The sequence below is a fragment of the Loxodonta africana genome, chromosome 15 (assembly GCF_030014295.1).
Source record: "Loxodonta africana isolate mLoxAfr1 chromosome 15, mLoxAfr1.hap2, whole genome shotgun sequence".
NCBI lineage: Eukaryota > Metazoa > Chordata > Mammalia > Proboscidea > Elephantidae > Loxodonta > Loxodonta africana.
Genome location: NC_087356.1, coordinates 47,135,674 through 47,151,388, shown reverse-complemented (window position 1 = coordinate 47,151,388; position 15,715 = coordinate 47,135,674). Strand labels below are relative to the sequence as shown.

The 15,715-nt window shown below is 43.8% G+C and overlaps 1 protein-coding gene across 3 annotated transcripts in view; it reads left to right on the top strand.

Annotated features, from left to right (window-relative positions):
- Positions 1 to 6,905: 6,905 nt before the first annotated feature.
- The window catches only part of POLR1B (RNA polymerase I subunit B), a 35,916-nt gene continuing 27,106 nt past the window's right edge, over positions 6,906 to 15,715 (top strand). Inside the window, exons 1-7 of one of the 3 annotated variants that reach the window (XM_003417399.4) lie at positions 6,906 to 7,132; positions 10,298 to 10,465; positions 10,705 to 10,851; positions 12,335 to 12,467; positions 13,607 to 13,743; positions 14,526 to 14,749; positions 15,535 to 15,706. In XM_003417399.4, the coding sequence (XP_003417447.2) occupies positions 6,956 to 7,132; positions 10,298 to 10,465; positions 10,705 to 10,851; positions 12,335 to 12,467; positions 13,607 to 13,743; positions 14,526 to 14,749; positions 15,535 to 15,706 (1,158 nt within the window). In that variant the 5' untranslated portion in view covers positions 6,906 to 6,955. Of the gene's footprint in view, positions 7,133 to 10,297; positions 10,466 to 10,704; positions 10,852 to 12,334; positions 12,468 to 12,650; positions 12,998 to 13,606; positions 13,744 to 14,525; positions 14,750 to 15,534; positions 15,707 to 15,715 lie in introns of those variants that run through there. The other 2 variants (XR_010317978.1, XM_064268829.1) reach the window with 2 other exon arrangements.

The window sequence follows — 15,715 nt, the reverse complement described above, 5'->3', positions numbered from 1 at the left end:
GTCTTCAGTTATTAGTGTTTAATGCATCAAGCCTATTCTTGAGATGGCCTCTAAATTCAGGTGGGATATACTCAAGGTCGTCTTTTGGTTCTTGTGAACTTGTTTTTAATTTTCTTCAGCTTTAGCTTGAAACTGCGTATAATCAGTTGATGGTCTGTTCTGCAGTTGTCTCCTGGCTTTGTTCTGAGGATGACATTGAGCTTCTCCACCATCTTTTTCCATAGAGGTAGTCAATTTGATTCCTGTTTACTCCATCCAGTAAGATCCATGTGTATAGTATAGGTATTTGCAGTGAGTAAGTCATTGGTCTCATAGAATTCTATCATACAATCTCCAGCATCATTTCTATCACCAATGTCATAAAACAATATGTGTACTAAGTGTTTAATGAGAAGCTAGTTTGTTCTGTAAACCTTCATCTAAAGTACAATGAAATAAAAAGAAATCAAAGGCTTACACATTGAAAACTATAAAACATCATTGAAAGAAAATACGATTTAAATAAATGGAAAGACATGTCATGTTCATGGACTGAAAGATTTAATATTCTTAAAATGGTGAAAAGCCCCAAATTCACCTATAAAATCAATAGGATCCCTATCAAAATCCTAGCTGACTCATTGGCAGAAATTGACAAGCTAATGCTAGAATTCATATGTAAAAGCAATGGTCCCAGAATAGCCAAAACAATGTTGAAAAACTCACACCTCCAAATCTCAAAACTTAGTACCACACTATAGTAATCAAGACAGTGTGGTACTGGCAGAAGGATAGACATGCAGATCAGTGGAATAAAATTGAAAGTCTAGAAATAAACCCTCACATTTACAGACACTGGATTTTTGACAAGGTTTACCACAACAATCCAATGGAGGGAAAATAGTCTCACAAATGACTCTGGGACAACTAGATATCCGTTTATAAGAGAATGAAGTGGGACTCCTACCTCAGACCATATACAAAAAGTAACACAAAAATGGATCAAAGACTGAAATGTAAGAGCTAAAACTATAAAATTCTTAGAAGAAAACATAGTCGTAAATCTTCCTGACTTTGGATTAGGCCACGGTTTCTTAGGTATTGACACTAAAGGCAAGAGTAACAGAAGAAAAATATAAAAACGACTGCAGATTTAAAATTTTTGTTCTTAAACACCATCAAGAAAGTGAAAAAACAAAAACAAGTGAGAAAATATTTTCAAATGGTATATATGATAAAGGACATTTATTGCTGCTGGAAACTGATGCTGGTCCCCCTGCATTGCCCAAGTCTGGCTCTTTCCTTTTCTTTCCATCTTTTAGTAGCACAACTATTTAAAAAAAAAAAAAAAAAGTTAACACACAACCCTTTTAGCTCTACCTCACATCCATATTCACATTTTTCTTGTAAAAAATGATGATTTAACCATTAAGCTGAAAAAAAATACATAAGCATGTACATGTATATATACATATATATATAACAGCTTTGCAATGACACTTTTTCCAGCTTCTGTAAGTCCCATCGAAGATTTTCTAAAAACCTTCATTTTTTTTTTTTTTTAGCATTATCAGCCCAGACATCTTCTTACATCTGTGTATGTAAAAGCACTCGGTAGACTGTGAAACTCCATGCTGTTGTTATAATAGCTGAAGGCAGGGCACACAGCATAGTTATCATTTTGGGAGGAAAGTATATGATGTTTTAGGATAAGGAGGCAAAAAGTGTTTTCTCCAAGCATGATGCCATCTAGAGATTGTAGACAGGGACGCAAACAATAAGCAAAAACCTTATCTAGCTACCCATCTATTTATATACCTTATGGTAAATGCTATGAATAAAAATAAGAGTTGGGTAAGCGTGTTGGGGTGGAGGTTATTTTAGGCAGTTGTGGTCTGTGAGAGCCTCCCTTGGGCGGTGCCAGAGGAGCAGCAACCTGAGGGAGGTGAGGAAGTGGATGGTGATTTGAAAGAAAACTTATCTGGAAAGAAGGAAGAGCAAGTGTGTATGCTCTTGGGGAAAAGGAATCCTCAGAGCAGGCCAGTGGGACTAGAGTGGAGGGTGAAGGGGGCTTTGGGAGAAAGTGAGCTGGGGCAAGTAGGCAGAGTTCAAATCATGCAGGACCTCTTAGAATTCGAAAAGATCTGGTTTTACTCTGAGGGAAAAGGGAAGCCATTTGAGAGTTTAAGCTAACTAGAGGAATATTTGTCTACACTTACTTTCTATACAGCAGCCAGAATGACATTTTCGAAACTTAAGAATAGAAGCAGGGAGACCAGCTAGAAGGTTATTGCAGTAAACCCATTAGGAGGTGAGGTTGGCTACAACTAGGGCAGTGTTTCTCCACCAGGGCCGATTTTGCCCACGGCCAGGAGACATTTGGCAATGTCTGGAGTTGATTGTCATAATGGGGGCATGCTATAGGTTTGTTTTTTTCGGTTTTATCTGGAGTTTAAGGCAGAGGGTTGGTGAAAGCGGAAGAAGTAAACTTCATTTAGTTGGCCAAGGAAAGGAACACACTGGGACCAAGATGGCTCCTGAACAGGCATAGGGGTTTATATGGGGAGGAAACAGAGTAGGGGTGGCCTTTTCTTCAGGGCATGTTCAGGGGCTTGGTCCATCAGGATTGGTAGCCAGCTCCGGTGATGATCCCGATGTCATGGGGTCGTTGCAGTCTCACTGGGCCTTGAAGGAGGGAAGTGGTGGTTTAGCTCCTCCCATCTGCCATCCTGCCACTGCCTGCCTCATACCAGCAACTAGTGGGTAGAAGCCAGAGATGGTGCTAAACACGCTACAGTGCCCAGAACAGCCCCACAACTAAGACTTATTGGGTCCAAAAAATATCAATAGTGCTGATGCTGAGAAACCCTTGGACTAAAGTGTTAGCAAGGAAGGTGTTAGCAAGATCAGCTAATGTTTCAAAACTAGAAAGAGAGAGAGAGGTGCTGCTTCAGACATTAGACATCTGGGAAGTTTGAGATTCTATTTGATATCTAGGAAAGGCGCTGGGTAGAGAGATAAATACTATATACTTACCTGGAGCCCCAGTGGCACAGTGGATAAGAGCTTGGCTGCAAACCAAAAGGTCAGCAGTTTGAATCCACCAGTCGCTTCTTGGAAACCCTTTGGGGCAGCTCTACTGTGGAGCTGGAATTGACTCGACAGCAATGGGTTTGGTTTTTTTGGTTTTATCTGGAGTTCAAGGCAGAGGGTGGGACTCCAACGGCATAGGAGGGGCTGATAACCTCATTAGGGAGTGAAGGAAGCAAGAGAAGAGAAAAAGGCTAGGGCTGAGCCTAGAGACACTGCAGTATTCAAAGGTCAGGAAGGCAGTGGAGACTAGAAGGCGGTAGGAGAAAAACCAGGATAGAGTGCTGTTTTGTAAGAAAGTGAAGAAAGCGTTCAAGAAGGAAGTAATGGTTAACTGAATTAAATGCTGCTGAAAGGTCAAGATGGAGGTCACTTGTAAAGAGCAGTCCAAGTGGAACGGTGAGGTGGGGTGGATTGAAGGGTGTGGGGGAGGTGACAAAGGATGGGTGAGGAGACAATGAGGGTGGTTGACCCTTTAAAGATTTTTGTTGTGTTCTTTTTTTGTTGAGTTCTTTTTTGCTTTTTTTAAAGGTAAGGACCCTGGGTGGTACAAATGGTATGAGTCCGACTACTAACCAAAATGTTGGTGGTTCAAACTCACCCAGTGGCACCTCGAAAGAAAGGCCTGGTGATCTTCCATAAAGATTACAGCCAAGAAAACCCTATGGAACTTAGTTCTACTCTTTAACACTTGGGATTGCCATGAGTCGGAATGGACTCAACAGCCGCGGGTTTACGTATGCTATGGGAATGATTGCTCCTGCCATAATCCCCTGGTTCACCTGCCTTCTGGGAGTCCCTAAGTAGGAGAGTGGGGATCAAGGAGGGGCAGGAGGACACTTTTGGGAGTGGTGGATAAGTTCATTATCTTAATTGTGGTGATGGCTTCATGAGCATATATGTATGTCAGAACTTATCAACTTGTTAGGTGTCATCGAGTAGCTTCCAATTCATGGCGACTGTGGAAAGCAGGCTTAAGAGACATGTTGGGACATGTCTGGACAAGTGTGGCTGTCATCTTCAGTTCAGTCTATAATGAGGGGAGCAGGCCCAAGAGATAAAAAGACATTGTGAGCTTGACTAAGGAAGATAGTCATATCAGGATAACCAGAGAGACTGACAGACTTCATCAAGAAGAAACCCACATAATGGCATCAGACTTTATCATCATCAACCAGATGAGTTCAAAGAGCTCCAACGTGTACAAAAGAAGCAACAGAAGGAGACAACAGTGCTTGGAGCCTTCCCAGAGCCACTCAGTCATACGTTGAGAATTTAGGAAGCAGTGGGCTGCGGCACCTCGCCCGGGCTTACTCCTAAATTCAAGAGATGTTGCTCTCGGTCATACACTGAGAACTAGGCAGCAGTGGGCTGCGGCAGCTCACCTGTGCTTGCTCCTAGCTCAAGAGACGTTGAACGGAACGGTCACCAAGCAGTGGGTAGCGGCAGCTGGTTCGGGCTTACTTGTAGACCTTCCTGCTACAAGGTTCATGAGCCCACAGGGAGCTACGCATGATCCAGAGACCATCGCTAACCATTAAGACTGGAGATCATCACCAACCATTGAATGGCATCATTGAACTGCACCATCTAATTGCTGTCCTCGCTTGCCGTAAGTTTGGCCTGTCTCTTTCATTTCTCCCCTCCTTTGGTTATCGGAAACCCTGGCGGTATGGTGGTTAAGGCTACAGCTGCTAACCAAAGGGTCGGCAATTCGAATCTGCCAGGCACTCCTTGGAAACTATATGGGGCAATTCTACCCTGTCCTATAGGGTTGCTATGAGTTGGAATCGACTCAGTAGCACTGGGTCTGGTTTTTTGGTTTTTGGTGATCTGAGATCTCTGGCGTCTGGGATAGCCAAGAACCTACTAATGTGTGTTTGTGCTTAATGAATTGAAGAAATTAATGTAAGACCTAAAAAAAACTGTTTAATAAAGACATTGTGGAAAGACGCAAATAGTGTGGAGTAGTCTATAAGACTCTTCCTCACGACAGCGACCCTATCTACAACAGAACAAAATGCTGCCCAGTGCTGCCTGGTCCTGCACCATCATCACAATCATTGTTATACTTGAGCCCGCTGTTGCAGCCACTGTGTCAATCATCTCACTGAGGGTCTTCCTCTTTTTCACTGACCCTCTACTTTACCAAGCATGTCCTCCAGGGACTGATCCCTCCTGATAACATGTCTGATATACGTGAGATGTAGTCTCACCATCCTTGCTTCTAAGGAGCAACTACCCTGTTGTCGAGTCAATTCCGACTCATACTGACCCTATAGGACAGAATAGAACTGCCCCACAGAGTTCCCAAGGAGCGCCTGGTGGATTCAAACTGCCGACCTTCTGGTTGGCAGTCAGTGCTCTTAACCACTACACCACCAGGGTTTCCAAAGAGCAACTAGTACACTTTAAATATGTGCAGTTTATTGCATGGCATTATACTTCAAAAACATTTTTTTTAAGGCACCCACAAAACGATGAAGTTGAAAGACATCTGCTAGCATTCCCTGATAGATCCATATTCTGGTGAGATAAATGATTCATACAGATTCAAAAGATCTTAAGGCTGGAAGTCCCCTTGGTGGCCCCCTCCCCACTTTTTCCCTGTAAGGGTTCCCTGCCCACTCCACCCTACCCCAGCCTACCCCACCCCACCCCAGCACTCTGGTCCAGGTGGTGGTGATACAGATAGGATTAACTGTGCTCGTGGAACAAAAGAGCTGCTAAAAGATTACCAGCTAGAAGTTGGGTAAACAGGAACCACACCCTGTCAACATGAGAAAAGGCTGAAACGACCCAGGAATTACTATCTCCTTCTTAGTGTTTTTTCTAGTCCCTTCCCCCTTTACAGCCTTCCACATGCACAGAACAAAGTGTGACGGCTGTTTAACCTTCCTTATCCCTCCAAAGATGGTGATGTAGTGCCAAAGATCAGTGTGCTTGCCCTATATCCCATAGTAAGTGATGCCAAGGGCTGCCGAGAGGAATCCATCTTGAATATCAGCAGGTTCCATTTGGTTTCCAGATGTGCACAGGCAACCTAAGCGCAACCTAATTAACATGCACAGTCATTCTGGGAAGTACCCACCCCTTGAAAGAAGCCCACTAAATATTCATTACTCTATTGTCTCCACCAAACCCATACAAGACCTTGATTGCCTTTTCGAGTCAGTCTGTTAGAGAGGCTTAGATCCTCACTGACTCCCTTTGCTTGACTCAAGCAAAATAAAGCTTGCTGAAAATAAAGTTTGTCTTTCACCTGTATTCTTCCTCGGGAAAAGACAAGGACCTTTTGTGTCAGATTGGCAATTGGTAACAGCGGGAGAGGATTGCATGGGCCACCACTGCTCACCGGCCCCCACTGATGGGCCTTCACGACCTAATTTGGGCAGGGAGAGCAGTCAGCCTGGGGAACCACTAATACCTGCCTTTTGGATGAAGCCAAGACACCAACTGGGTGTCGCCCCTGGGTCATAATAATCAGCATCGGTTCAAAAAGCAGACAGGGGAATAGAAGGGAATATTTGAAGACTGCTCTTCTAAGTCCCAATTTGACTGAGGGAGCGAATGAGAGCCAGAGGGTTCCCAGGCCTAATTGGGCGTGGAGCAATTGTCCACCTCCTTGTCTTTAGCAGGGAAGACATGGGTGGGGCAGCGGAAGAGAGGAGAAGAGAATGGGCGGTCAGGCCACGCTCTAGCTCTGTGAGTTTTAAACCGGCCCCTTCACTCTGCGGTTTTAGTTCCAAGTCGACCCAGCAGAGGTAGAGCCGAGAGCGGACGGAGCACGGAAGAACTACATTTCCCAGCAGGCCGCGGGAGCCGGCCATTCTTTCTGGCGCCCGCAGAGCGGCCCCTGGAGCTCGGCGTGCAGGCGGACGGACACATGGAGCCTAGCGGCCGGTGGCAGAACCTGCCTAGCGGGCCTAGCCTAAAGCACCTGACCGACCCCGCTTACGCGATCCCGCGGGAACAGCAAAAGCCAGCGTTGCAGGAGCTGACGCGGGCCCATGTTGAGTCCTTCAACTACGCGGTGCGAGAAGGACTCAGCCACGCAGTGCAGGTGAGCGCGGCGTCCCCCTCGCCGCTTGCCGTTACGAGGTGAAGCTGGAGGCGGGCTGAGAGAAGGGCCGGCGGGCTGGGAGGGAGCGAGGCGCTGCGGCTGGAAGGCGGCGGGCCTGGAGCGCGGGGTGCGGTGGGGGGCGGCGGGGTGCGGCGGGGTGCGGGTGGGGCGTGGCGGATGCGGGTGGGTGCGTGAGGCGCCCAGCCTGCTGCCGGGGGTCGAGGGCGGCGGGCCGGGCCGGGCCAGCGGTTCCGGAGAAATGGCCGCGAGGTCACCATGTAATCCCAAATATGAGCCCCTTGATCGGTTCCCCAGGGAACGCCAGAGAGCAAAACAATGTAAAACGGACGCGGTCCTTTGCCTCGTAAGACCTGGAGCCGAGTCGAGTAGGGAAAAGTGCATTTGTGATTTCTGGGTTTATATGGGATTGCAGATTGTGGTGTTTTGAAAGATTGTGGGTGTTGTGAGAGTGAGGAAGTGACCCGTCTGGGCTTCCCAGCCGTTCTCAACGCTAACTTCTTGGTGTTCCGCGAAGACTTACTTCCAAAGGTTCCGAAACTAGTCGTAGACAGACTGTGAAGTCAGTATACGGTCGTCCTTCAGGTTTTCTCTCAGAGCTTTAAAGAGAAGCTACTAGGCACCTGCTCGGATTTGGCAGGTGTTGAGAAAGATGTAAATGAGCCATAAAGGCAAGATTTCTTCTGACCTGTCCAAGAAAATGGGACGTACTTTTGAGTAGAAAGTGTAGTAATAGCTCTCTTAGGTAGCATAGGTGTAACCAGAGTTCAGGTGAGGATGGTGCGGGAAGGTCTCACTGAATTACCATCCCAGTGTCTCCAGGCCCTAGGCCACATAAGAAGAAGGTGGACATGAAAGCCCTCAGGGCCAATACTCTTAACTGCCCTGGCAAGGGGTAGTGTAAGGAACTGTGGCCAGCATAGAAGGTACAGCAAATCTAGGCGTTTGAGGTTAAAGGAAGAGGAGAATGCTTCCCTCCAGGGACGTGAAGGAGCAGAGCCAGCTACTCGGGGAACACTGAACAGTTTGGACTTGTATTGTCAGGAAAAGGATGGAGAGAATGTGGAGGTCTCTGATTGCCGGTCTCTGATACTTGAACTCTGTTCTGCAAATAATGTGGGAGCCATTAAGGTTTCTTTGAAGATTAAGGCTCCTTAGCCTTTTTGAGGAAGACAATGGGAAATATTTCTGTCGTGCCTGAACTCTTACTGTATCTTGTCTGTGAGAAAATTATATATATATATATATATATAGTTAACAATTAGCAGTCTGTGGGTGGCACACATGGTTAAGCGCTCAACTACTAGCGTTAAGGTTGGTGATTTGAAACCACTCAGAGCCTCCTGGGAAGACAGTCCTGGCGATCTGCTTCTGAAAGGATCAAACAAACAAAACCAAACCCATTGCTAACAAGTCGATTCCAAACCCCCGTGGAGCAGTTCTATTCTGCACATGTAGGGTCGCCTGGAGTCAAAATCAACGGTTGTATCCAGCCTCTTAGAAGTGCATTCCTGACTTCTGTGAGTCAGAGAGCTGGTAATCTGTTGCGCTGTCTATTCAGCATCTCTAGAGATTGCTAGTGCAGCTGTGGCTTGAGAAAGTGAATCTTTTCTCCCTTCTTTAACAGTCCACCCTTAAGTATGAAATCTATTACAAAATTTATTTTAGAATAAGGTATTCTAAAATAACACCAGCCTTCGATAAAACTTAAAAATTTTGGAAAGTTTTCAAAATTTTTAAATAGACAACAAAAGTGTACTACTTGTATTTCCAAGTCGGCACAAGATCATTCATAATTTCAAAACAACAATTTATTGGATGATAATGAAGTTGCAGAGATTATTGTGAGTACAGCCCAAGGTAACTAGTAAGAGCATGGTAACTTGAGTTAATCTCTGGAAATGCATGTGTTTATGCCTTAAACTCTTTACCTTAGAAAATTTTAGAAATGAGAATACACAAACACACATGCTACTAGCTGCCAGAACGCTGACATCATTACACTTCACGTAGCCTCTGGAAAACTCCACTGTGCTTACATGGGAGAATGCGTGTGAAAAAGACAAATAATGTCCTAGGATTACTATGCAAATAGCTTGGACCTCATGGGCACCCTGAAAGGGTCAGAATACATTTTGAAATCTACTGGTATAAAGAATTAAAAAAAAAAAACTCATAGCAACCCTGTAGGACAGAGTAGAACTGCCCCATGGGGTTTTCAAGGAGCAGTTGATGGCAGTGGGTTAATGGGTATCTTAATTATTCTTGTATATCCATGTCTAGAGTAGCATCTCCTACTTGGTGACTGGTAAATTGAACTCACTCGAGGGTGGAGGACCCCCTTTGTATTCTTGGCTCAGTTTTCAGCATTTTCATTATTCTGACATTAAGGCCAGGAAGTTGTTCATACTTAATAGAAAAAACTAAAAGTAAAAGTCATAAACTGAGTCTTAACCTGAACTTGTCTCTGCCAAGTGGATAGAATAAATGGATTGTTGTGTGCTGTCAGGTCGATTCTGACTCATAGCCTCCCTATATGACAGGGTAGAACTGCCCCATTGGGTTTTCTAGGCTGTAATCTTTACGGAAACAGATTGCCAGGCCTTTTCTCCCCCAGAGAAGCTGGTGATTCAAACTGCCAACCTTTCAGTTACCAGCCGAGCGCTTAACCATTACACCACCAGGGCTTCTTATAAATGGATTAAACCCACTGCCGCTGAGTCGATTCTGACTCATCGGGACCCTATAGTGTTACCTTATTTTCTGGAGGACTTACCATCACCTGATACCAATGTATATGTGTTTTACTGCGTGTTTCCCACTAGGATCAGAAGAGACTAGGGGCTCCACAGGGACAGGAGAGCTGTTCTCTTCACAACTGTATCCCTAGAGCCCAATACAGTACCTGCCACACAGTGGGCCCTCAAAACAAAAAAACAAAAACCTCAGTTATGCATGCTGAGTTATGCATGATACTTTTAGATACTTAGTGAGCTTATGAGTAGACGGGATGTAGCCTTGCGTGTCTTTTTAGATGTGTCATATTGGCGTTAAAAGCATTAATGCATGTAGAACTCATGAGATTTGAAAGAGTCTTAGAAAATGCATTGGAAATATAAGTAATTAATAGTGTGAATTGTATTTCAGGCTATACCTCCCTTTGAATTTGCTTTTAAAGATGAGCGTATCTCTCTTACCATTGTGGATGCTGTCATCAGTTCACCCACAGTTCCTAAAGGGAGCATCTGCAAGGAGCTCAAAGTTTACCCAGCAGAATGCCGGGGCCGGAGAAGTACCTACCGGGGAAAGCTGACAGTGAGTACAAGTGACAGTGTATGGCTCTCACGCTGCTCTTCTTTGATTTAAGGCTGGTACCCGATAACGTTCATATCCGAATTCTGTTTTCTTCATGCTACCATCTAGAAGATCTGGTCTTCTGAATTTGAAGTATTTGTGGTTTTCTTTTTCATTGCTTTAAAATTCCTGTTTATCCTTGAAGATCCAGATACTTTTCTTTTGTTAAATAAATCTTTCTGCCTCTTGTTTTCATTTAGGCTGATATCAGCTGGGCAGTGAATGGAATCTCAAAAGGAATCATTAAACAGTTTCTTGGTTATGTGCCTATCATGGTGAAGTCCAAGGTTTGCAACTTACACAGCCTTCCTCCGAAAGCCCTGATTGAGCACCATGAGGAAGCAGAGGTAATTGCAGGGATCCAGCAGGGAGCCGTGTGGCAGAATAGAAAAGGCCTGGTTTGGGAGGGGACAACATGAAGCTTGCCAGTGGTCATCAGTATCCTTCCTCTGCTTCAATTTCTGGTGAGATGGGGCATACATATATATAGGGCTTATGACGAGGATCAAATGAGACAGTGTGCGAAAAAGAAGTTCTGCGATTAGAAAATATTGTCATGAGGGAACTATTGATAGGTTTTCCCTAACTTTCTGAGTGACAAAAACTCATCTAAAATGTCTGCTTTATTGACAGTAAGATTCAGTGAGCATGCTAAATCATCTGTATGCCTGTCTTTCAGCATTTCTGTCATCTGTGTTAGGTGTCCTTGCAGTACTGAGTAGAAGTGATCAAGATCCGCAGACACTGCCTACAGCCAGGACACCATGTTATGCAGTGGGAAAGAGGCTTCAGTGTAGGATCTGGGTCTAAAGCCCTGCTGCTCCGCATACCAGTTGTGTGGTTTTCGGAAGTTTAATCTGCCTGAGCCTGAGTTTCCTCCATGGAAAATGGGAGTAATAGCTATTCCACTCATTGTTCTGGGGATTAAATATTATGCTAACATAGTGGAGCACCTAGAATGATATGTCTGCTTCATAGTAGGCAGTCAGTAAATGGTAGCTCTGCCTATTGCAGAAATGTGATATCGACCGGAACTATTAAAAATATTTACCTAATTTAGTTCATTCAGATTTCTGGTTTGCGGTGTTTTCATATACAGTCAAAAGTTTTTGAAGTTGTTGGAGGAACTGTATTTGTCTGGAAGCCAAATGATTAGACTTTGTCTTTAGGTTTTCCTTTTGAGTATTTCTTTAAATGTCATTTAAAGACTGAAGCCATTTTAGAAGGCAGAAAGGCAACTTAGGCCAAGCCTGTCTAGTAGAGGAAAGTACCCTGATTTATTTCCATACTTCTTTCCCATGTCTGTTTAAAAAAATAAAAGTTACTGTTGAGTCAGTGCCAACTCACGGCAACCCCATGTGTTGCAGAGCAGAACTGCTTCATATGGTTTTCTTGGCAGTAATTTTTATGGAAGCAGATCACCAGGCCTTTCTTCTGCAGCACCGCTGGGTGGCTTCAGACTGCCAACCTTTGGGTTAGTAGTCAAGCACAAACCCTCTGTACCACTTAAGGACCTTTCCATATCCATAGAAGCTTTGTGATGTACTTGAGGAGACTGTGAATTCACACTTGGAGAGAACACTATTTTCAAGGGATTGGAAGCAGACTGCCGCGTGTTTTCCCTGCGGAGTGGCTGGTGGGTTCCAACCCAAGCACTTTGGCCACCGCACCACCAGGACTCCTTTCAGGGGATCATTTGTCCCTTTTACTTGTGTGTACTTCTGCACGTTGCACTGCATCTGGCTGGGAAAAAAGTTAATGTTTACAGTCAGTGGCGTTTCTGTGTTTTCCCATCTTGTTTAACAAACTTTTAACTCATGTCTTTGGCAGGAAATGGGAGGCTATTTTATAATCAATGGCATTGAAAAAGTCATCCGAATGTTGATTATGCCTCGGAGAAATTTCCCCATCGCAATGATAAGACCAAAATGGAAAAGTAGAGGGCTTGGCTATACTCAGTATGGTAAGTTTTAGTGATTACTGGAATATTCTTTTCGAAAATTTCAAAACCATTTTTAAAAACTTTTTTTTTAAGATGTTATTTTTCTTTTACATGCAATTTTTTTTTTTTTTTCTATTAAGCATTTCTGTGTTAAGATTTCGTAGAAGTCTACTTTCTATTATCCTCCATTTTTTCAGACTGAAAGAGCATATGTATTTATGTTACTGCTTATGAAGATGAAGGCTGGCCTGACTTGGCCAGAGGCAGGTGTGGGCCTCAGAAGTCTTGTGGTTCAGGCTATCACGGCATTCACCTGGGGTCCCTGGCCTCTGTTGGAGTACTCATCGTGACAGTGCCTGGCTTCATGAGACAGCCTGCTGTATTCTTGGGCAGTCCCTACAGTTAAACAGTTCATCCTTTAACAGTTGAGCTACAAATTAGCCTCTAACTGTAGCCACGCATATTCTTAGAATAACAGCATCGCAGCAAGTCAAAACATTACTCACTTATTCTTTTGCATCCATTAATGCAGTAAGTCTTAGTGTCTGAAGGTGAGATAAACCTGAAATCTAAAATTCTACTTTTCTTCATTTGAAGTGTTTGATCAAGCCATGTCCTTCACCAGACTGCACAGGGTGCCAGAGATATCGAGTGCTATATGATGAGGTTTTGCTGGGTGCTAGGGCTGCAGAGCTTTGATGGCACAGTGGTTAAGAGCTATGACTACTAACCAAAAGGTGGGCAGTTCAAATCCACCAGCCGCTTCTTGTAAACCCTATAGGGCAGTGCTGCTCTGTCCTACAGGGCTGCTATGAGTTGGAATCAACTCAACGGCAGCGGGTTTGGTTTTTTGTTTGTTTGTTTTTAGGGATATAGAGTGCTGTGAGACATGGCCCCTGCTCTTGAGGGAAATTTTGAAGTCTGGCTAAATTCATATCTTAAGTTACTTTATGTCCCTGGTTCTCATCTGAGGGCATTTTTGCCCTGCGGAACACTTGGCAGTGCTTGGACACATATATGGTTGCCAATCTTGCCAAACCTAACTTGGTGATTTTGCTCTGATTATTCCTAAGAGGGTAAAATAATTGAGAGAAAGTACTGATTGAAGCAGTGACATTATTACTGAGTTTCTGACATTATGTTCTTATTTGTTTAAATAGGAGTTTCAATGCACTGTGTCAGGGAAGAACATTCCGCTGTCAACATGAACCTTCACTACTTGGAAAATGGTACTGTTATGTTGAACTTTATTTACCGGAAAGAGCTGTTTTTCCTTCCTTTGGGATTTGCACTTAAGGTATGATTTAAGGAATATGCTTCTTTTGTTGTGAAGAGGTTCTACCTGGAGGTGGACTTCTGTGTAGATTGGATGGTTTCTCCTTATTAAAGTACATGCCATACTAGTTATCTACTGCTCCATAACGAATTACTATTACCTCAAAACAGCCATAAACATTTATTTCACACAGTTTCTGTGAGTCAGGAATTTGGGGACTGCTTGGCTAGGTGGTTCTGGTTCAGGGTCTCATGAGGTTGCAATGTGCTGTCAGTAGGGGCTGCAATCATTTTGAAGGCTTAACCAGGGCGGGAGGATCCACCTCCAAGGTGGTTCGCTCATGTGGTTGGCAAGTCCGTGCTGACTGTGGGAGGGAGGTCTGAGTTCCCCTTCACGTGGGCCTTTCCACAGGCTGCTTGAGGCTGTCTTTCCGTAGACATTTGTCTGAGAGAACAAGGCAACAGCTGCAATGCCTTCTGTGGCCTAGCCTTGGAAGTCTTGCATTGTCTTTTTTGCCATACTCTCTTGGTCACACAGGCCAGTCCTGATTCTTTGTGGGAGGAAACCACACAGGGTTGTGAATACCAGGACAAGGATCACTGGGGGCCACCTTGATGTTTGGTGATCACAGTAGTGATGCCTTATTTCAGAGAGTTCCCTTTGAACCAGCAAATAGTGAAGAGCTGATTTTTCTTCGGTATTAAAAAAAAAAAATTGAGGTGAGAAGTGTTCGTAAATGAATAAAATGGTTTGCTTATTGTAAATGAATGACTAGAAAGAAAACCTTTTTTTTTCTGTCCTAGGCGCTTGTCAGTTTTTCCGATTATCAGATTTTTCAGGAGCTCATCAGAGGAAAAGAAGATGACTCTTTCTTTAGGAACTCTGTTTCTCAGATGTTAAGGATTGTAACAGAAGAAGGTTGTTCCACACAAAAACAGGTCCTTAACTATCTAGGTGAATGCTTCAGAGTAAAGCTCAATCTTCCGGAGTGGTATCCCAATGAACAAGCGGCGGAGTTTCTGTTTGAGTACGTATGCTTTTTGGGCCAGAACCCTTTTCGGGGAGTGGTGGGTGCTGTGGTTCTTTGTAATGGTTACAGTTAGAGCAATCCGACGATCAGGACGAACCATGGAGTAGAATTCTGATCCTGGCCGCTAGGGGCTAGCTTTGTTTTTGTGGCCATCCTAATTATCTTTCCTTTTATGGTAGTTTTTTTTTTTTTTTTTTAATTGTACCTTTCATTTTGAAATCATTTCAGACTTGCAGAAGAGATGTAAAAATACATTGAATACTTACATTCACTAATTGTTAACATTTTATTATATCTGCTTTATCACTTTGTATGTAGTTACACTTTTTTTCCTGCACCATTTGAGATTAAATTGCAGACATTATACCCCTTTATCCCCCAAAGCACAGACTTTTCTTCTGCAGAACCACTGTGTAATTATTGTTAAAGGAGCCCTTCCCTACACCAGCGCTGTCTAATACGGTAGCCACTAGCCACATGTTGAGCACTTGAATTGTGGCCAGTGCAAATGAGGGACAGAATTTTTAATTTTATTTCCTTGTAATTAATTCAAGTAGGCACATGTAGCTGTGGGTCACTGTCATATTGGACAGCAAGCTCTAGACCTTATGACTATATTCTATTGCTGGCTGACCTTGCCAGTAAAGGTAAAAAGCAGATTTTAGAAAATGAGTTAGGATTGTTAGTATAAGTAAACATGACTAAGGGGCCTGGCTTAATAGGATGTCAAGTGTTGTATTAACAGCTTAATTATTTTAAGCTTTTTCTTTCTGTTTTGACAGCCAGTGCATCTGTATCCACTTAAATTCCAATACTGAGAAGTTTTATGTGCTTTGTCTCATGACCCGGAAACTCTTTGCTTTAGCCAAAGGAGAGTGCATGGAGGAGAATCCTGATAGTTTAATGAATCAAGAAGTCCTTACACCCGGTCAGCTCTTCCTTATGTTTCTGAAGGTGAATGCG